We start from the raw sequence: 22,580 nt of genomic DNA on the forward strand, positions 1-22,580 counted from the left end.
TTTTCAAATTTAATTCCTTTTGCTTGAATAGAGAATCTCCCCATTCATCATAGGATATTATCCTTTTAATTATGAATTTGCTGAATGCCTACTCATTAGCGGACCTTTCTGTTGGAGAAAAGACAACCGAATCAGTTTCGGCTAAGATGGCTTGGTAATAAGTGTAGTGCTTGTGTAAATAAGGATTCACTGTATGGTGCTCAGTGTAAAAATTGGCAACCTCATAAGGTTTTAGGTCCTTATGTTTTTTATGCATTGGCATATGGAAACAATAGCTAATAAGGATGTAGGGGTAATTAACCTCTTTTGCATTATTAGCTTCGATGCTGACAGCATAAGCATCTTCTCTGAGTTTATCCACCATTTTAGGCGGAGGAGGCGATACCTCATGGGTTCGCTTTGAGGGAGTCATTGGTGCCTTTGAACTCATGTCCTGTAAGAAATTCACGAGTTAAAAAATCAGGCAAAGAATTATTTTCTCCCTTGATGAATTCTATATCAAAGTCAAATGCAGATAAGATGGCTTGCCATCTAGCCAAGATTTGTTTTGAAGCAATGTTTTTAACATCTTTTAAGAGTATCTCTTTAGCACTCTTACAATCAACTCTTATAAGGAATTTTTGATTTAATAAATCAGATTCAAACTTTTGTATACAGAGAACTATAGATAAGATCTCTTTTTTAATAGTAGAGTAATTAACTCTTGGTCCTGTCCATATACCGCTGGTAAATCGAACTAGGGTTTCTTTATCGGTAATTCTTTGTTTTAGAATGCCTCCGTATCCTTGGTCAGATGCGTCTATTTCCACTATTTTAAAGGCTTTAGGATGAGGAATAGCCAGACAGGGTAATGATTTGACTCTTTGTTTTATTTTTTTGACAGATAAGGTGTGTTCTTGGGTCCATAGTATTGGATTCTTTTTCAATCTTTGGAAAAGTGGTTTGGCATCTTGTGCTAAACTTTTATAAAAGTCAGCAACATAATTGAGGCTACCTAAAAATCTCTGTAATTGGGTTTTGTCTTTTATTTTTTCAGGAAATTTGTCGGCAAATTCAATGGCTCGATCTATGGGAATAATAGATCCTTTTTCTATGTTATGTCCTAAAAATCTTACTTTAGTCTGGAAGAGTTTTATCTTCTTGTTTGAGACTACTAAACCATTTATTTTTACAACTTTGATAAACACATTTAAGTGCTTAAAATGTTGATCTATTGTTCTGGAGAAAATAAGAACATCATCAATGTATACTATTGCAAATGCTGAATAAGCATTAAATATTTTGTTCATAATCTTTTGAAATTCTGATGGGGCATTTTTAAGCCCAAATGGCATCACATTCCATTCGTAATGCCCAAATGGTACAGTAAAGGCAGTTTTATACCTATCTTCTTCAGCTATTTGGATTTGCCAATAGCCAGATTTCATATCGAACTTTGAAAATATTTGAGCCTCGCAGAGTCTGTTTAACAGATCTCTTTTATTAGGCAATGGATAGATCCATCTAAGGGCCTTATTTAAAGGCTTATAATTGATGACTAGTCTAGGAACTCCTCTTTCTAATTCAGCAGCATTTTCAACAAAAAAAGCTGGACAGCTCCATGGGCTTTGACTTTTTCTAATAAGCCCTTTTGCTTCAAGGTCATCAATTTCCTTTTTACAAATTTCTAGGTGTCTTGGACCCATTGCAATGGGCCGGGCCTTAGTTGGTATCATTTTTTCATCAAAGTCGGGCTCATATGGTAGATTAACCACATGTCTTTTTCTAGCCCAGAAGGCATTAGGAATGTCAGCACAAATGCTATTAAGCATTTTATCATGTAAACTGATGAGAATTAAGCTACATCCACGCCAAAGGAATTCATCCAAGGTCCAATTACTAGAGTTAGAGCTAAATCACTTCAGAATTTAATTTCTGAAATCTTAAGGAAAAAGGATTATAAGCTGGAATGGCATGAAGAAAATTATAAAGGATTAAATTTGGTGAAAATTAAGCTTGGAAGTGACCAGGTGTCATGTGGAGCATTAGGTTACATGGAATAACCTGTGGACATGCATGCACCAGATCCAACCCATGTACATGCATCTGTTGGCACCTTTTTAAAAGAATATTCCTTGCTGTTATAACCACCCCTCTTTTGCACTTAAATGTACTTATTTGCTGCTATATTAAATTTACTTTTTGTAAGGAGTTTTTAGTCTTTTGATAGATTAATTTTTGTTTGGACTTAAAGCTCCTTGCAGCTATTATTAAAGTAGGGATATTTTTGTCTTTAGCTTTGGAGCTAAGAGACTATAAATACAAGTGTAATGAGAGAGTGGAGGACTCAATTTGGATATTAATGAAAGATTGTTTCTGCTCTATTAGTGAGTAAATTGGCTGTTGCCTTTGTTCTTGTGAAGCTCATTAACTTGCTGAGATTTCTATCTTACAAGGTTTAATGTGCATAATATTCTTGGTTTATTCATTCTCCATATGAATTAGGTCAAGAATCTCATTTTTGATATTTTTCTTTGAATTACACAGCAATCTGATTGTGCTGGTTTAAAAAGAATCAAATTCATACATCTTGATTTGGTGCTTTCCATATTGTTCCTTTAATTATTGAATGTGGGTTTTCAAGTTACCAATTACTTGAAGGTTCACATCATAAACTTTTGATTTTTCTTTGTATTTTAGGTTCATTAACCTTTTCTTCCACGGTTTTGTATCCTAATTCTCTTTTTAGAGAATTTATAAATTTTTCTTTATTCTTGATGTTACTTTTAAGCACATCAATTTCTCTTTCTATTGGTAAAGAGATAAATTCAAAAATAATCTCTTTTCCCTCTATTTCAGAAACAATTCCCTTTTCATGTTATTGATTTAATTGGGTACAGCATGTGTAGAAATGGGTTTCCTAATATTACTGGATGAGATAATCCTTTTACTAAAATAAAGGGGATTTCAAAATATATTCCTTGGTTACAGGCAACCGTGTCTGATAATGTCACATCCTACCCCTCTGTAAGGCATGACATGATCCCGTAGTATACCTAATGAATTACCAACTTCGTCTACTGATAACCCATTAAATATACTACAAGGGATTTTAAAACTTTTTTTACTTATTTTTACAGTGGTGAGCACTATTTACAGGTGTTAAAAATTTTTTTTGAACTGAAGTGAAACAACTAACACCTTTGAAGAAATAATAATTTCTGTAAGAATTTTGGCAGAGTGCCATTTATATTTTGAATAAAGCAGTTTTTCAAAAACCTGTAAAAAGCACTTCAAATATATTTCTCAATCTCAACTCCAATATTTGATCAATTCAATATTTTTCTCAACTCAAATCCACAATAATTTTTCAATATTTCCAAAGACTGAGATAAAAGAAATATAGTATAAATTTTACAAGCCCAAAATAATTTACAATTTATTTTACAATTTCAATGTACAATTTTAATTTACAACTGCTCAAAAGCAAGAACACTATATACATACAGTGAACATACATTACAACATAAGATGCAAACTATGGTATACTAAATATACCCCGATGATCTCTTAGTGTAGTACTAGCAGCCCAGTCTACTGCCCTGTCAGTCTGTCTACCTGCGACAGCAATGAAAAGCTATCGCTGAGTAAAATTTACTCAGTGGTGCACAATAACAATTTGAAATGCGATATATAAATCTTTTATTGACAATTCACAAATCAAATAATTCACAATTCCATTTTACAATTTACAAGTTCATATAACACCATTTGATCAAATAACTGAATAATACGGTTTTGCCAATCAATAACATTATTTGATCAAATAACTGAATAATACAGTTTTGCCAGTCAATAACACCATTTGATCAAATAACTGAAGAATACAGTTTTGCCAAATTTTGAGTCAAATAATTTAATAAATACAGTGTTGCTAATCCATACACAACTTAAGCCATGACACAAAGTTTCCCATCAATGCCGTGTTGTACACCACGACAACGCAATCTACAACCCCACTAATCGAAATCAATGAGGGAGGAAGCTAGCTATATAATGAGTACTCATCCGATCTCAATCTCAACTGGCAAGCCAGAGAGGGAGGAAAATAAACGATCTCAACCCCATAAATGGAGGAGGAATAATGTGATACTGTCATGCTAAGTGTGAACACAAAATCAATTCCAAACATTTTATTCAAATGATTCGTGAGAATCCAATAAATTTCCAAAGTCATAATTTCATTCACAAAATGGCAACACAATTCATAATTAACTTCTATTTTGAAAAATCACATTAAATAAATTTTTCCACAGTTTCAAACCATTTACAATGCTTTTCAAGCAATAAGTATCCATTCAAACACATTTCCATAATTGAAAACAATAATATACAAATAGTCATAATTTATTTCAATTGAAAAATTCAAAAGAAATAAATCACAGTGCACAAACCTCGATAATCGTCTCTGGCCTTGACTCGAGATTTCCTTCCCTTTCCTCGAGTCTTTGCTAACTGAGAAACACAATTTGAAGTGTTTTAGTACTCAGTTAAACTGTTTCTAATGATAATGCTTGATAATTAATTCACTGAATTCTATTATTTCCTTAGTCAACCTAAGATGTCGACCCTCGATGCATTCTAGGTAAATTAGGTTTTAATGTTACTAATATGTCACATTCAATAGTCTTTTAGGGTTGGTACATGTTACCCAATTCATTTCCATATATATTGCGTTTTATTGCAACTTGCTGGATTCCGGAATACTAGTTTGACCTAGCCGGAGACCTAGTTCCCTCGGTTTTCGGGTTTCGGTCGAAACTACAAACTTGTAGATCTATGTCTTATTGCACGCGGGGCAAAATTTCAGGTCATTCTGAGTTTACTAAACCAAGTTATGGTCATTTTACTATTACTGGTCAAAATGCATCAAAATTGGTCACTTTAGATCATTTTAGGTCATTTTAGGTTTGTCCAGTTTTTGGACCTGAAGTTGTAAAAGCTTTTTAACTTGCCTATGGTCATTTCTGAGCTTTGGTGTCCTCATAAGACTTGTAGATATAGGTCTTAACTATTCATGGTAAAAATATCAGGTCAATTGGACCTGTTTTGAGTGAGTTATGGCCAAAACACTAACTGCTGCCCAAATGGTAAATTTTCGGGCCTTAATTGCACTAATCCGGATTTGGTCACTTTTCAAGTTACCTTACAAGCAGAATTTTGGTAAGCTTCCTTCATGAAAGTTGGCACATTTTGTGCCTCGTTTTACCTCCAATTGGTCTCATACCAATTGGAGCCACACACTTAAGGTTCTAGGCCCATAACATAAACTACCCTATTGCATTTTATTCATTACTCATCAAAGGACACTTTTAACATTTACCAAACTAAACATTCATGCCAATTCTGGTTTGTACCATAACCTAAACACAATTCACAACATATTGTTGGTCATTTTGGCAGCTTACAATCACACTCAATATATACCATATAGTACAGAATTTTTCAAGCTCAAATTACAACAATTCAATCACCTAACCTAGCTCATTTACATGTCCAACCTCACACCATCATACATATACACAAGCTGCCATAACAAGTACCACAATTTAATATTAATATTCCATAAACGAAACATGAAATAACATTTTTATGGTTCACCAAATCAAGCTGCCGATTCATACACCTCTCTCCATTAATGTCCAAGCTTCCAAATTCAAGTATACATTCACAATATACTTAGTATACATCACCCAATTTATTCCTACACATATAAACACATAATCAACCCTTTAATCTACCATTTACAAGCAAGAATAAACTATCCTCAAGGAGTTTCCATGGCTGCCATAAATACATCTCTCCCTTTAAACATCAAACCTCAAAATTCTTTCTACAATTCAAGTACCCATAACCTCCTCACAAACTTTAATGAAGCAATAACAAAAAACACAAACTTACCACTTTGAAAACTCTTCAAAACCTCTCCAAAACTTGATCTTCTTGCTGCCTATCTACTACCCATGGTGTGGTGGTCAAGTTTAATGAAGAAACCTTGACCATTGGGAGCTTGGATCATGGATGCATGGAGGTTGGAGCTTGGACGGCCATGGGAGAGTTTAGGAGCTTTTTGGTTTGGCCATGGGAAGAATTTGAGGAAGAAGAAGGTTTGCAAAAGTTAGTGGAGAGTGACAGAATTTTTATTGATTTTCTAAGTGTTTAGTGGTCCACTAATGTAAGAATATTATTACTTTAATTCAACTTTCAATTATTCAACATTAAACCCCTTTTCTTTCACTATTTAAACTATGGACCACCATTTTAATTTTCATGATATTTTCAAAGTTTAATATCATTTATTTTTAATGTACATTTAGGTCAAAAGGCCACTCGGGATGTCAAATGACCACAATGCCCCTGTTCGGGTTGCATTCCCAATTTTTCGGTAACACCGGGTTTTATCCGTTTTTCGATTTCTCACTTTTCTTTGTACTAATTAATTAATTTTTCTTTGATATTTCTAATGGTATTTATGCTTCAATAGATGTCTATTTGAGTCTTAAAAATATTTTTCAGGGTTTCCTGCGGTCCAGGAGTAGTCAACGGTCCACGCCGTAACTTCCCGGTGCAGTCACCCATCGAAAGGGTTCTCGGCTCGTTTAACTTGTTTACATTTCATTGCTATTATTTTTCTTTTGTTTTTCTTGTATTTTCTTTTCTTGTATTCATTATTTTATGTCTCCTCACTCATATCGAAGTGTAGTTCTAGGCATTCTAGCTATCCGGACAACACTGGTCACAGGAACAGTAGAACGCACTACCAAACTTAGGGGCGTTACAGATAATTTAAACCTTACACTCATCTTGCTACCATCTGCTATATGTAATTCCTCTATAGTTTTAGAGAAATACTTTGAGGGTACTAATCCTTCATTTATATAGCATAAATCGGCGCCTGAATCTATTAAGGCTATTGTACTAAATAAGTACTCCTTTTGAACAACTATGATAATTCTTGTATGCCATTTGTGAGTTACAACTCAATCTATTCTATTAACATACTGAAGGTTATTAATACTATTAGTATTATCTTCAACCTTATCTTCTTCTTCTTTTTCTTCTTCTTACTCAGCTACTCCGAGCAAAACTACTCTTTCTTTTAAGTGATGTAATTTAGTTTTTACCGAATTAATTTCTTGTCGTAATTCTTTTATTGTAGGTTCTCTTGGCATTTTAGCCACTTTAATTTTTTCCATAATTTCTTTAAGATCATATGGAATTTTCTTCTCTTCTATTTTCTTTTCTAAAGGACTTTTATCCCTATACAAAGTTAAATATTCTTTTAACTTATTTCGTCTCTCTTCCTAGTCTTCAATCTTGTCTATAAGACCTAAGATTAAATCTTCTTCTTTAGTTAAGACACACAGACCATTTAAGGTACATAGTGACTTGTAATAGTCACAGTTTCCATCACACTCTGATTGTTTATCAGATTCACTAGAAGATTCTTTAGAAGTATAGTCTACCACATTAACTTCTAAGTCTTCAAGTTCACTATCATTTAAGAATATTTTTATCAATGATTCTTTAAGATTTTCATCGATTGACAGAGCTTGTATTTGTTGTTTTACTCTACACCTATTAGCGTAGTGTCCTGGTGCATTTATAACAGACAACTTCAGACTCTTTTTTCTTCTTTTTAGAAGATTTTGTTTTCTTTTTTGGAGTTTTTCTATTAGATGATTCACCTTTTTATTTCTTATAATACCTTTTAGTACTATAGTTTTTCTTTTTACCTTTTCCTATTCTCCTGCCCCCTTTAACTTTTCTTTTATAAGGAAAAGTTATGGGTGGAAGTCCTATTTGTTTGAAATCACCGAGTATTCTTTTACCGGTGAGTTTTTCTTTTTGCATTTGTCTATGAATTTTTAATTCATTGTGTCGATACCATATTTTGGCCGAACCCCAAAATCAACAAACTTCGAAATCGATCCCTAGCACCAAGTCTCCATGTCGTTCAATTCATTTCTGATCTCTCTTCATAGGGATCAAACCGACACCAAGTCTCCTTGTCAGTCAATCACATTTTCAGTCTCTCTTCAAAGAAATTGAACCAATACCAAGTCTCCATGTCTTTCAAATCCTTACCGATATCTCAAACCAATTTTCAAGTCTTCTGGCCAGTCAATCATATTTCCGATCTCTCGTCAAATGAAATCAAACCAAAATTAGGTTTTCGTGTCATCCAGTCTTATTTCCGATCTCCCTTTTATAAATATTGCGAATAATTGTTTAATAAAATTAAGGTTTTAATCCGGCTTAATGTTGCTTCCGATCTTAAGTATTCAAATCAGGTTTCCAATTTCAATAATCTTGAGTCCCGTTCGGTGTTTGTTCTCAGCCGATCTCATGCTTACAATGTTTTTCCGACCTCTTATACTTAGATTAATAATCACTTTTAAAGTTTGATGTTCTAATTGGTTCAGACAGTCAGGTGCTTGTACAATTTAGATGCTTTTCGATCACATCCAGTCATTGAACAAAAGAGAGAATTTCATTTCATTTCAAAATAAAATACAAGTCATTCGGCTGGAGGATCACCCCCAGCTTGTTCTACATTTTGCTCGCCGCTCTCTAACCCTCAGCGCCTCTCATTTTCAAAGAAAAGAGAAAATTTAACTAAAAGAAAAATCAAAACCTTTACTGGAGTGTGATCGGTGTCGGAAGAACTGAAAAAACGAGAGGATTTTGGAATCGCTCTAGAGATGCTGAAAATGACATAAGGGAGCAACTGGCTGACCCATTCCCTATTTATACCCGTCTGAGCATTTAATGCTCGCTCGTCTGAATCAAAAGATATATTTGATCAGGAAACCAGCCATCGACATCGGATAGATGTACAGCTCAGATGGGGTGACTATGACTCTCATGAGGGTAGAAGAGGTCATCGTTAATGTTATCGCTCGGAACCGAGCCGCTATCGGGACACCTGATGTGGTGAGGAGCCAAGTGAACTTCAAAGGGCAGTCACCAATGATAAGAGGGAAATTAGCAGTCTTCTCGCCCGAAATCGGTTCGCTGATTATATCGGTCAACCGACTCGAGATGGACACAATCGATATTCTCGATCTGGATCGATAAATTAGTCCGGTTCTCTCACTGTCATCAAAGGTAGCCATCGTGATTTTTTGATCACCTGGGTCATAAATCTTCAGTCGATAAACAAAATGAACAGTCGGAAAAAGGTCAAAAGTAGCTGCCATGGCCGGGATTGTTGCCGGAGTGGCTAGAGCAGGAAAAGTGAGAAGCGGAAAGAGGAGAAAATGAAATGCGAAAAGGATGTCTCGTTGAAGATATATATATATATATATAGCGGATGCCTCGGTAACCGAAAGAATAAATGCTTTGACTGAACTAGTCCGGATGCAAGAGAAGATTCTGGAATGGGAGAGATCGGGAGAGGGGCCCGGCATGAGAGATTGGAAAAGGATCGTATTAGAAAGATCGGAAGGGATGGGAGATCGGAAAGCAAGGAGAGAATAAGACAACTTCCAATAACTGTCGTCATAATCAGAGCCGAGGTAGTTAAAGCATTGCAGACGAGATCAAATCTCCACCGCACGCCTCATTTACAGAATCGCCCACATTACTGACAGGTTGCCAGAACGTGTCATGACAGTCCTGTAAATCTCGATCTCCATCGTTGATCTTACTTGCAAGGATAAGTCCGGAGCCCTTGGATCAAAGAGAAGATGACAAGACCGGCGCCTTTTGTTCCTAGCCCTCGGATCTCCCTTGACAAGAAGATTTTGAACCGTTGGATTAGAAAAGAGAAAGGATAAATATTTTGAATAAGATCTCGATCGTCCATTTTGATTCTCTTCAATTCTCAGGCATCAGATAATGTCCTTTAAAATCTAAACCTTCCATCTCCCTCAGAGGAAATCCTGACCCTTCATTGGGAGCACCTGTTCCCTATAAATACCTGCATGTAATACTGTTGGGGGAAGAACAAAAAAAGGGTGGTGATTATAGTGGAAAGGCTCTGAAAATTGACTCAGTTTTGTTACTCTGCTATTTTTAAGCTTTCAAAATAGAAAAACTTCAGAAACCAGTTTTCTAAAGTATTTTCTTTGAAGGAGTGTTGGACGCTGAAACTCTTTATTTTCAGTTTGTTTATTACTCTGCGATACCCTCTCTTAGTTTCAGTTCTGTTTTCATCATCTTTATATCCACTTTTATTTTCCAAGCTCAATCTCATTAAACCCAGTTATTGTCATTTCGGCTCGACTGCATTTTAGCCTGGTACTCTTCATTTCAAGGCAAGCATTAGTCCCCAGACTATTAGAACGCAGCTCTACTATATTTGAGACTCCATAGTTAGTTCAATAGATTCAACTCCGTACAGGTGAGTGTTTAGACTATTGCTTTACCAAGCGCTCGTTTTTTTTTTATATATATTTATTTTCTTTGTTTTCATGCTCATAATTTTTGTCAAGTTTATGTTATGTTAAAGGCCCCATGAAGGTGGTTATTCTTTTGAGTTTACCTTTTGTTCATCCGTTCATGTTATTTACTTATTTCTTTTTTTTTTAGCCTTTATCACCTTCAAATGTAGGTGTTCTGGCCCCGAGTAACGTATAGGTAGTTTGATAAAATGTTGGTAGCTGTATCTTAACATGAGGGTTTCTTCAAAATTATGAAAGTTTGGATAATAAATCAGAGGAAAATTATGAAATCGAACCACTAGACTAGCTCAGGAGATGACTTGTATAGTGGGGGATCGAGGTAAGATCGGATCCCCGACTAGTAAACAGAAGAGATCGGATATTGCCTGTCCAAAGGTATTAGCAAGACAATCACATAGGAGATCAGTAACAAATTTAGTCTATATCCCCTACCTAGTTATAAGGTACCAACGGATTAAGAGAAGCCTTGTTCGGGCTCTCGGCGTCTTCGGATGTTAGAACCCTTAGTCTAAGGTCTTTATGACATACGATCGCAATTAAATCTCAAGAGGTCGAGGGAGAGTTCTTACCCAATCCTTATTTAAACGAAAAAAGATCTGAGGAGAGTTCTTATCCGATTCTCAGTCAAAATTTTTCATAAATATTAAAAGAGATCGGAGGAGAGTTCTTATCTGATTCTCAGTCAAAATTTTTCATAAATATTAAAAGAGATCGGAGGAGAGTTCTTATCCGATTCTCAATCAAAATTTTAATAAATATTAAAAGAGATCGGAGGAGAGTTCTTATCCGATTCTCAATCAAAATTTTCATAAATATTTAAAGAGATCGGAGGAGAGTTCTTATCCGGTTCTCAATAAAAAATTTTCATAAATATTTAAGAGATCGGAGGAGAGTTCTTATCCGATTCTCAATCAAAATTTTAATAAACGCTTAAAGAGATCAGAGGAGAGTTCTTATCCGATTCTCAAATCAAATTTTAATAAATATGCGAAGATCGGAGGAGAGTTCTTATCCGAGATTCCCCACTCAAACTTTAAGCAAATTATTCCTAGAGATCGGGGGAGGCTTTTACCCAGGTTCCCTCGAGTTCAAACTACAATAACACAATACGCAAAGTGATCCCCTAAACAAAAATCGCTACACAACATCAACTCACTAAGGGTCGTCTCATGTACTTATGTATCTGGGTAACCCGAACTAGTGAAAAATCAAAATTTCCCTTTTATCTAAGGGATTAACATCATCATCCTAACCCCCTAACTATCGATTTTAATTTGCAAAGAGCAGGACGTTAAATTTGTTTGCCCTTATAGAGGGACGAGGCGAGGTGCCTAACACCTTCCCTGTCCTTATATGGAACCCGAACCTAGAATCTCTGTTTCGAAGTGGTTTCTTTAAATTTACCCTTCTTTTTGTAAATGGTTTTCTTTAATTTCCCTCAAAATTAAAGTGGCGACTCCTCACTCTTTCCCACTTCGGTGAGTGTTCGTCCAGGCGACTGCAAAACACCTTACGACAGCTTGGCAACTCCACTGGGGAAGTTTTTTTCCTTAACCCCGATCCGGAGGTCCAAAAGCAGATTTAATTTTACGATCAAACCATAGCTAGGTGGGCTTAGTTTACAAAATTCCATAAGTTAATTATTGTTATTTTTGCTAACCGTTTTGCTTGTCTTGATTGTCTTATCCCCCACAGCACTCTCCGACTAAAAAAGGAAAAAGGAAAAACTCCCCCATACTGGGAAGAGGTAAAGGTGTCCCTTCACACACTGAACACTCATGCAATGTCCTCACACACTTCAGCCCTAAACCCGGGCTTTCTCACCTTCTAGGAAAGTAGGAGGGAGTCATGCAGTGGTACCCATGGGTTTTACCCCGTTAGTATCTGTAAAGGCTTCTGCTCAGATTGAAACTCGTTCTATTTACTGTGATACCCGTGGAACTCTCCCGTTATATCATGGGGATAGAATGGGGCTCTACTGTTTGCAGTAGGGGCAGTTTGGGAACTTGTGGCTTTTAGAAAATTAGACCTTGAGCTAAACTATCACAATAACTAGAAGCCGTAGCAAACTACCTCATAAGATAGAACTATCCAATTAGGTAGCACCTATCCGGTACCAGGACTCTCCCTATTTTAGGATAAAAGGGGCATACTTGCTCTTACCCTATTCTGTTTATGTTTTCTTATGTTCTTATTTTTTAGGGTAATCTTGGGTCATACTGTTAGGAGGATCTACACATTTTCCTACCTTGACAAATGTGTAAGTGTTACCCCCCCTCCCCAACAGTATAATTCAAAATTACCTGAATTTATCCTGCTAACAAGTTTTCTCCACAGGTATCACTGAGTTAGGGTCTGTAAAAGGATAAGCATCATTTTTAACATGGAATCCTTAAGTCAGTCGACGAAAGAAGTTCCTAGACAAGAACAAAATGCGAAACTATGGTCCAGACCGCCTCATAGTTCAATGCCCCCGCAAAATGATGTCACCAAGGCAGATACTAGCCAGCTGCCTCTATTGGACCTAAGCAAGGTTGAGGTCAGAATGACCAGTCTCGAGGGTCTATCTAGTAGTTGGAGATCACTTCCCGATCACATCAAGGCGAAGTTCGAGGAAAAATACGGGAAGATTGCGACCCTGATACGAGTCAAAGTCCAAGTTTCGTCATTAAAATCCATGCTGTCAGTTTGGAACCCCAAGTATGGAGTATTCTCCTTCAATGACATCGATACAACCCCCACTATGGAAGAATATCAGGCACTACTAGAAATTCCTTATGTGGCGCAGAATCGGATCTACCTACAAATCGAGCATAGGCAGACCTGGAAACGGTTCGCACATATGTTGGGGATTCCCCCGGAAGAAGCAAAGGCAAGGGAAACTGTCAAAGGAAACACGCATGGATGGTATTGGACTTACCTCAAGAAGTGGTTGGATCGATACATCCAGGATAGACAATGGGAGCAAGCTTCATTGGCACTAGCTTTGGGGATCTATGGCCTGATCTTGTTCCCTGGGCCTTCGGTAATTATAACCTGCAGTGTAACTGAAGTGTTTTGGGCTGTAGAAAAACAGAAGATCAACCCAATACCAACAATCCTTGCAGAGACTTTATTGACTCTTACTTACTACAGACAACAAGGCAAGGGATCCCTTAAGTGCTGTTCTCAATTGTTGCACCTCTGGATCATCAGTCACATGTGTCCTGTGGAGACAAAGGGGTTAACTTGCTATCTTGACCAGCCTATTATCGAGAAGATGACCAGATTAGCAATCAGCCCAAAGGACGAGTTGCAGTGGCAAGAACAGATTCTGAGCTTTAACAGCCATGATTACTGTTGGAAGAAATTGTGGACGTTGGGTCAGCCTATTTTGTTCAGCACAGGGGGTAATCATTCAGTTTCTCCAATCGGAGTGACCGGGTATACAAGTTACGTCCCAGCATTAGTGATGAGGCAGTTCGGTTCAACCTAGCCCGCAATCAGTATTGATGAATACCATCAGGGTCACTACTATCATGAGCTCGATAATGAAGAAGAATTGAAAATAGCTCGCAAATCCTGGGAAAATATCACTATAACGGAAAGGTCGTCTAAAGGTCCGAATGCCACGGGCGATTATCTTAAATGGAGAGCCAGCAGGGATCAAGGACACCTAACTGCCGATTCAACCAAACCCGAAGGCAGCGGCCCCTTCGAAAATCCTTTCAGAAGAAGCTAGCGCTCATTTGGTCGACTCTCTACAAAAGGCGAATACCAAAAATTCGCAATTACAAGAACGAATAAAACAGCTAGAGGACCAATAGCAGATCCTCAGAAGAAAAGTATGAAGGCTCAGGGAAGAGGCAATAACCGAAAAGATAGGGTTTGAAGAGCAAGAAACACGATGAGAAAGGGAAAAGAGCTCTCTCCAAGCTACAATGAGAGAGGCAGAAGTCCGGAATAGCAGGCTCCAAGAGAAAGTAGAATACCAAGAGATACTAATGGAAGAATACAAACAAGAGGGGAAAAAGACGAAGCTTGAACTAAAGGAGCAAGCACGGCTTATCAATGACATTTTAAAAGAATGTGCTAAGGAAAGAAAGGAAAAAGAAAGACAAGCTACTCTTTATCAAGAGCTAAGAGAAAATGTTGATCAGCTGGAGAGAATGATAGCACAAGGGAAACAAGAACTCTTGCCAAAATCCGAGTATGCCCTGAAGACATTCAACCCCGCCAGACAAGAAGAAAGGCTTTATAAGTATCTCAAAAAGTGTCATTACATTATAAAGAGTCTCCCTGAGCCCAGGCCAATGTAAAGAGTGCTATATGTGAACTATTCGATTAATGAAATAACTTTGGGCTATCGTTTAGCAAAATTGTGAATGAATAGTATGACTCCCGTAGGAACCACCCTCTCTAGGGTTATGCGAAAAGTTGGATACGCCATATGGACAAGTATCATAGATACTCGTTCAATCCAGTCATTCACTGTCCGACTATCGAACGATGCCATGATAAAATTGATGTAATTATTCTTCTGCAGATTTCATTCCCGGCTCTCAGATGCCACCGTATCCTTTGTCCAAACCAGACACACAGTTCAACCCATACGAGTGTACTTAACAAGGTCACGAACAAGAAGGCTAATGGAAGACCAGGAACAAGTCCAGAACCTACAAAGGCAAGTGTCCGAGTTGAAAGACCAGATCTCAGAGCTCATGAGACTAATGAGGGATATGTTCCAAAATAAGCCTGTAACAGAGCCCAACTTACCACTACCTCCCCCACCTCCTACAACCGTTGATTCTTATCATGCTTCAACCTCTTTCACCTTCCAGCCACCTATCCTAGATCCAACAATCACCGTCAATCCGGCTCCCCTAAATAATGACCCACCCTTCTCCTATTACCCGGCTGTCCCAAATGCCGAACCATACCCTTCAATCTTGATCCCTTCGGTTCATTCTGCCCCTCATTTCACAACTGGGGGAATATCTCATGTAGTAGGAGGGGAAAATAAGACAAGAGAAAACGAGAAGTTATCTGCTCTAGAAGAGAGATTAAGAGCAGTAGAGGGATTAAATATGTATGGTTCAGTGGATGTATTGTCGCTGAGACTGGTACCGGATGTTGTGGTGCCACCCAAGTTCAAAGTCCCGGACTTCGACAAATACACTGGGAATTCAGACCCTCGCATTCACCTGGCCACTTATATTGCCAAAATGTCCGCCCTGACAGAGGACGATCGACTCCTAGTCCACTTCTTCCACGAGAGTCTCTCCGGGGCAGCCCTGAGATGGTGTATTCAGTTGGACAGGAGCAAATTGCGCTCTTGGAAAGATTTGGCTGACGCTTTCCTGAAACAATATAAGTTCAACTGCGACGTTGCCCCCACAAGGAGAGACCTCCAAAACCTGGTGCAGAGAGACAGGGAAAGTTTCAAAGAATATGCCCAGAGGTGGAGAGAGAAAGTGATAGAAGTATATCCTCCAGTGACTGACAATGAGCTTTGCTCCCTGTTCATTGAAACGTTGAAGGCTCCTTATTTCAACCTAATGATTGGAAATACCTCCAACAGCTTCTCGGACATCATCTAAGTTGGTGAGAGAATCGAAGCTAACCTCAGGTTATGACGGTTGCAGGAGATGATTGAGAATCCTGCGAAGAAGACTGCCAGTTTTGGCAAAAAGAAAGAGGGTGATGTGCATTCCATTACCCGATAGAACAACCACTCCCCATTTCCCCAGAATAATTACCGGCCATATCCTCCCCCTCATGGCCCAACAATTGCCAACATTCCAACCCCTTTCCCAAATTATCCTCATCCACGCCCACAGTATCCACCACCAACAACCTGCCAGCCCAGACTACCTCCTCAACCTACTCAACCCAGACCACCCCAAAATAACCCAAGACCACAAATAAATCTTGATCCACCCCTTCCCCTCCCACTCAGCGAAATATACCAATACCTTGTTGGTATAAATCAGATAGTGATGAGGAACCGGTTGCACCAATTCCACACCAAGGGCCAATAACTAGAGCAATGGCTAAGAAGCTTCAAGGCTTGGTGCATAAGCACATCACCAAGTCCAACCTCTTGCAAGTATTCGGTTTGGACTTGGAAGAGGGAAGCCAACCTTGCTGTACATTCCTTTGCATATTTGAGGAGCGAAGAGACCAAGTGGCATCCGTCCAAGTTGGCATACATGTGGCAGCCACCTGAGCAAATCCATCCTAGTTGGCATCCAATTTGGCGTCTATGTGGAGTGCCTAGGTGGCAGCACAATTGGCAGCCCATCTCCACCAACTTTTTGAAGATGCCTTTGTCCATTTTGCAAAGATTGAAAGCCATAACTTTGTCCAAGAGCTCCAGCCATGCTTCAACTATTTATAGGAAAAGCAAAGTTACTACTTTCAACTTCAAGACAAAACATCTCTTTTCAGATTGTCTCTCATTTGTAGGCTGCCAAATCTGACTTTTCTATTAATGTTTAAACTTTGTATCTATTTTTGGAGAGATTGGTGTATTAACCAAGACTTGCACATGTCCCATGGTTGTTGAAATGTCTTGGCAGAATACATCAACCCATATTAGCCTTCTTTTGTTTCATTTAGAGAACAGAAGTCATATGGTAATTTTTTTGAGCAAAATTGCTGGAGCTTTGCTTCAAAGTTCTTCTTAGAACTCTCTCCATTTTTCTTAGCAAATTCTTGCCTCGATTTGTTAAGTTTTATTATATGTTCAAGGTTGTTCATCAGCATAGGTGAATTGGTCTTGTTCTTGGCTGTCTTTCTTGGGAATTATATTTTCAATTCTCCATCTTCAAGGTGAAGGGTTGAAGGTTCAAGGGAGTTTCTTGGCTTGTTTTGAAGACAGTCCTTTGGTCTTTCTTCTTAGTGGAATCAGCTACTAAGAGTAGAGACCATATCATTTGGTATCAGAGCTTAGGCTCTCTTTAAAATAGGTTGGTCATCCATTTTGTTGTGTTCTTGTTTTCTCATTTCTCCTTTTTTTATCTTCCTTGTGTTTCCACCTTGAAGGTTCTTCAAGTCCTAGTGTTTTCTAGTGTTTGTAAGAAAATCTGAACATATTCAGGGCTTAGTAGTGAGTTTACACTCAATACTACTAATCTTAGGGTATATTAGAGGCTTTCTTGCATCTGTCCTTGTTTCCCTAGTTTTGTCACATTTGTGTTGTTTCCTACCTTAAGCCTTTTCCTCACAACCTGGTTATTTGCATCTTTGTGTCTTGTGAAGTGTGTTGTTGAAGTGTTTAGTGTTGGATGTATCTGTTGTGTGGTTACATGATATAAAAAAAAAAGAACAAAAAGATATTTCTATTTGGTAGCTGTTTTGGGGGAGGTATAACCAAACCAACCCAGAAAATTCTAAAACTTCATTGGGGTGCTTTGTAGACGAAATTAAGCCTAGAAATCAAATTTGGTGTAAAAATTCTACCGTTTACTTGGTGAACGAAATTTAACACCTATTAGGCCAATTTGGAGTCCAAAACTTCAAGGTGCTTTCTGGAACCTCTAGACTTGATTTTCCTACTAAAACTATCTCTTGTTTCTGCTCTTAAAACAGTTTTACAAAATTCCAACTTTGCCTTTTTCGGGGAGAGGCAAAAGTAGCAAGCTAATTTCGACTCCTATTTCACTTCATTGCTCTAGAGCTTGGTGTCTTCATTTCTTGCTTCAAGTGTCATAACAAACACTCATTCCACACGTTTTGCTTGATTTTGTGCTTGAACATATATTAAAACTTGATTTAAACTTGCTGGAATTGCATTAGTTCTGACAAGAACTTGGTAAGCAAGCTTGAGTGGAAAAAGGCATCTAGTGGCAAGTACTCCGAGAGGGTAAAAGCCTATAAACAGAGCACAAACACTTGAGTGACCAAAAATTGAGTGAAATTGTGAGGTTGTTTTCTGTTTTACTAACTTTTTGTGCAGGTGTTAAAAATGTCACAAAGCCAAACTAGTGGACTTAATATGGATAATCCTTTTTACAAGCACTTGTTCAACATTTGGAAAGAATTGGTAGACAATTGAGCAACGTAGCTGACCGAATTGAAAGAATTGGGCAGAATAGTGGGAATGGTAGACAAAACACAAATGAGGGGCAGAATAGGGCTAGGGGATCTAGAGTGAACAATGCACCACCTATGGATGATTGGGGGGATGAAAATGATGATGATTCTGATGAAGAGAATGACCAGCACTCTGCTGCACATGATGACCACTATAGACCGAGAGGGATGAGAGGTAATAGGGGTGGAAGAGGTGGAGGCAGAAACTTGAGATGAGGTAATATGGAGGAAGCAAGAGGGAGAGGTAGAGTGGATGGTAACATTAGTGGGATCAAAATGAAAATTCCACCAATTCAAGGCAAAGCCAATCCGGATGCATATTTGGAGTGGGAGATGAAGGTGGATCTCATTTTTTATTGTCACAATTATAGTGAGGAAAAGAAGGTGAAGTTTGCTGTAGTTGAGTTTACAGATTATGCCATAGTTTGGTGGGATCAATTGCTCACTAAAAGAAGGAGAAATGGGATGAGGGGTGTTGAAACTTGGGATGAGATGAAGCAAATCATGAGGGACAGATTTGTACCTCAACATTACTATAGGGAGTTGCACCAAAGGTTGCAAGGGCTGGTGCAAGGGCTGGTGCAAGGGCTGGTGCAAGGAAACAAAAGTGTGAAAGAATATTTCAAGGAGATGGAGATGGCTATGATAAGAGCCAATGTAGAGGAGGATAGGGAAGCCACTATGGCTAGGTTCCTAAAGGGGCTGAATCTTGATATTGCCAACATAGTAGAGCTACAACACTATGTAGAGCTTGATGGCATGTTAAATATGGCAATCAAGATAGAAAAACAACTAAAGAAGAAGAAAGCATTCAAGATGGGTGTAGGTATGAATTCGAGCAACAATGCTCCATGGAAACCGAATTGGAAGAAGGGTGAAACTTATGATTCCAAGGCTGTTTCTAAGGAAAAGAAAGAGGAGACTAGGGGTGGAGAAAAGCCTAGTGTGACTGAGAAAGGCAAGGGACAGAATGCCTCTACTGGAAGAACTAGGGATATCCAATGTTTTAGGTGCCTAGGGAAGGGACATTATGCATCTCAATGTCCTAACAAGAGGGTGATGGTGATGAGGCAGAATGGGGAGATCGAATCAGAAGATGATGATGTTGATGATGATGATGCTAGTGAGAGTATGCCTCCTTTGGAGGAAGCTAGTGATGTAGAGCATGCCGTGGGAGGTAATATTCTGGTGGTTAGGCGTGCACTAAGTGCACAAGCAAAGGAAGAAGAGGGAGATGCACTACAAAGGGAAAATATTTTCCACACTAGATGCTTGGTGAATGGTAAAACTTGTAGCATGATTGTAGATAGTGGTAGTTGTGTGAATGTTGCCAGCACACTCATGGTTGCGAAGCTTGGCATGCGCACCATGAAGCATCCTAGACCATACAAGTTGCAATGGCTGAATGAATGTGGGGAAATTAAGGTGAACAAGCAAGTGATGTTGGCTTTTTCTATTAGAAGGTATAAGGATGAGGTGTTGTGTGATGTGGTGCCAATGCATGCTGGACATATTTTGCTAGGGAGACCATGGCAATATGATAGGAAGGTAGTGCATGATGGATTTAGGAATAGGTACTCCTTTGATCATGATGGACGAAGGGTTACTTTAGCAGCATTATCACCCGCACAAGCTTTTGAAGATCAATTAAGGATAAAACAGACCATGAATGAGCAACAACAAAGAGAGGCCGAGCTAAGAGTGCAAAAAGAGAAAGAAAGAAAAGAAAGAGAGGAAAAAGTAAGAGGGAAAAATGAGGAAGAGAAAGAGAAGAGAGAAAATTCCAAAATGGCAAAACCAAAAGGAAAGGGCTCTGGGCAAAAGGAGAGTTGTGAGAAGAGTGGAGAGAATAAAGTCAGTTTGCTAGCAAAAGCCAAGGATGTGAGGACTGCATATTTTTCTAGTATGACAATGGCTTTGCTAATTTGTAAGAGAGCTTACACCAATGTTTCTAACCTTAACCAATCCATTCCTAGTTGTGCTTTGCCCTTGTTGCAGGAGTTTGAGGATGTCTTCCCTGAAGAAACACCTAATGGGCTACCACCATTAGAGGCATAGAGCACCAAATAGATTTTATGCCTGGAGCTGTAATCCCAAATAGGCCAGCCTATAGGACCAATCCGAAAGAGGCTAAGGAACTTCAAAGACAAGTGGAGGAGCTTCTAGCAAAAGGCCATGTTAGGGAGAGCATGAGCCCATGTGCCATACCTGTTCTTTTGGTGCCAAAAAAAGATGGGAGCATGCGCAAGTGTGTGACTTGCATGAAGGCAAAGTCCAAAGTAAGGCCGCATGGTCTATACATGCCATTGAGTGTTCCTAGTAAACCTTGGGTAGATTTATCCATGGATTTCATTTTGGGTTTACCTAGGACAAAGAAAGGCCATGATAGTATTTTTGTTGTTGTTGATCGTTTTTCCAAGATGGCTCATTTCATACCATGTCACAAGACTGATGATGCATCTTACATTGCTTCTTTGTTCTTTAGGGAGATATTTAGATTGCATGGCATTCCTAGAACAATTGTTAGTGATAGGGATGTGAAATTTCTAAGCCATTTTTGGAAAGTCCTGTGGGGAAAATTAGGAACCAAACTTTGTTTGTCCACCACTTGCCATCCACAAATGGATGGGCAACCAGAAGTTGTCAATAGGACCGTGGGCACTCTTCTACGTGCAATGATTAAACAAAACTTGAAAGCTTGGGAGGAGTGTATACCATTCATAGAATTTGTATACAACAGGTCTATGCATTCATTTACTGGTTATTCACCATTTAAACTTGTATATAGTTTTAACCACTAACTCCTTAAGATTTGTTGCCTTTGCCTACTAATGAGCTTGCTAGTTTAGATGGCAAAAGGAAAGCTGAAATGGTGAAACAAATGCATCAAAAAGCAAAGCAACAAATGGAGAAAGTAAATGAGAGAAGGGAAGCCCAAGCTAACAAGGGGAGAAAGAAGATGGTGTTCCAACCTGGTGATCTTGTATGGGTTCACTTGAGAAAGGAGAGGTTTCCTACACAAAGGAAATCAAAACTTCAACCTAGGAGTGATGGACCTTTTGAAGTGCTAGAGAGAATTAAAGACAATGCATACAAGATAAACCTTCCAGGTGAGTATAGTGCAAGTGCTACATTTAATGTGACTAATCTTGCTCCTTTCTATGCAGATGATGATAATTCGAGGACGAATTCTTTCGAAGAGGGAGAGGATGATGAGGAACCGGTTGCACCAATTCCACACCAAGGGCCAATAACTAGAGAAATGGCTAAGAAGCTTCAAGGCTTGGTGCATAAGCACATCACCAAGTCCAACCCCTTGCATGTATTCGGTTTGGACTTGGAAGAGGGAAGCCAACCTTGCTGTACATTCCTTTGCATATTTGAGGAGCCAAGAGACCAAATGGCATCCGTCCAAGTTGGCATACATGTGGCAGCCACCTCAGCAAATCCATCCTAGTTGGCATCCAATGTGGCGTCCATGTGGAGTGCCTAGGTGGCAGCACAATTGGCAGCCCATCTCCACCAACTTTTTGAAGATGCTTTTGTCCATTTTGCAAAGATTGAAAGCCATAACTTTGTCCAAGAGCTCCAGCCACGCTTCAACTATTTATAGGAAAAGCAAAGTTACTACTTTCTACTTCAAGAAAAGACATCTCTTTTCAGATTGTCTCTCATTTGTAGGCTGCCAAATCTGACTTTTCTATTAATGTTTGAACTTTGTATCTATTTTTGGAGAGATTTGTGTATTAACCAAGACTTGCACATGTCCCATGGTTGTTGAAATGTCTTGGCAGAATACACCAACCTATATTAGCCTTCTTTTGTTTCATTTAGAGAACAGAATTCATATGGTAATTTTTTTGAGCAAAATTGCTGGAGCTTTGCTTCAAAGTTCTTCTTAGAACTCTCTCCATTTTTCTTAGCAAATTCTTGCCCTGATTTGTTAAGTTTTATTATATGTTCAAGGTTGTTCATCAGCATAGGTGAATTGGTCTTGTTCTTGGCTGTCTTTCTTGGGAATTATATTTTCAGTTCTTGATGTGAACCTTCAAGTAA

At 38.5% G+C, this 22,580-nt stretch overlaps 1 protein-coding gene across 1 annotated transcript; it reads left to right on the top strand.

Annotated features, from left to right (window-relative positions):
* The first annotated feature begins 18,746 nt into the window (after positions 1-18,746).
* Positions 18,747-20,582, top strand: LOC131171235 (uncharacterized). Its single transcript, XM_058130706.1, has 2 exons — positions 18,747-20,225; positions 20,457-20,582. Exons 1-2 carry the CDS (start codon positions 18,747-18,749, stop codon positions 20,580-20,582), a joined length of 1,605 nt encoding a protein of 534 aa, XP_057986689.1.
* Positions 20,583-22,580: the final 1,998 nt, after the last annotated feature.

Source organism: Hevea brasiliensis, chromosome 12 (assembly GCF_030052815.1).
Source record: "Hevea brasiliensis isolate MT/VB/25A 57/8 chromosome 12, ASM3005281v1, whole genome shotgun sequence".
Lineage (NCBI taxonomy): Eukaryota > Viridiplantae > Streptophyta > Magnoliopsida > Malpighiales > Euphorbiaceae > Hevea > Hevea brasiliensis.

Bases quoted from the DNA above. Each gene is read 5' to 3' on its own strand.
- LOC131171235 (XM_058130706.1), top strand. From the start codon at position 18,747: ATGGAGGAAGCAAGAGGGAGAGGTAGAGTGGATGGTAACATTAGTGGG. The intron at 20,226-20,456 runs GTGCAAAAAGAG...CTAATTTGTAAG, and splicing joins AAAGAGAGGCCGAGCTAAGA to AGAGCTTACACCAATGTTTC.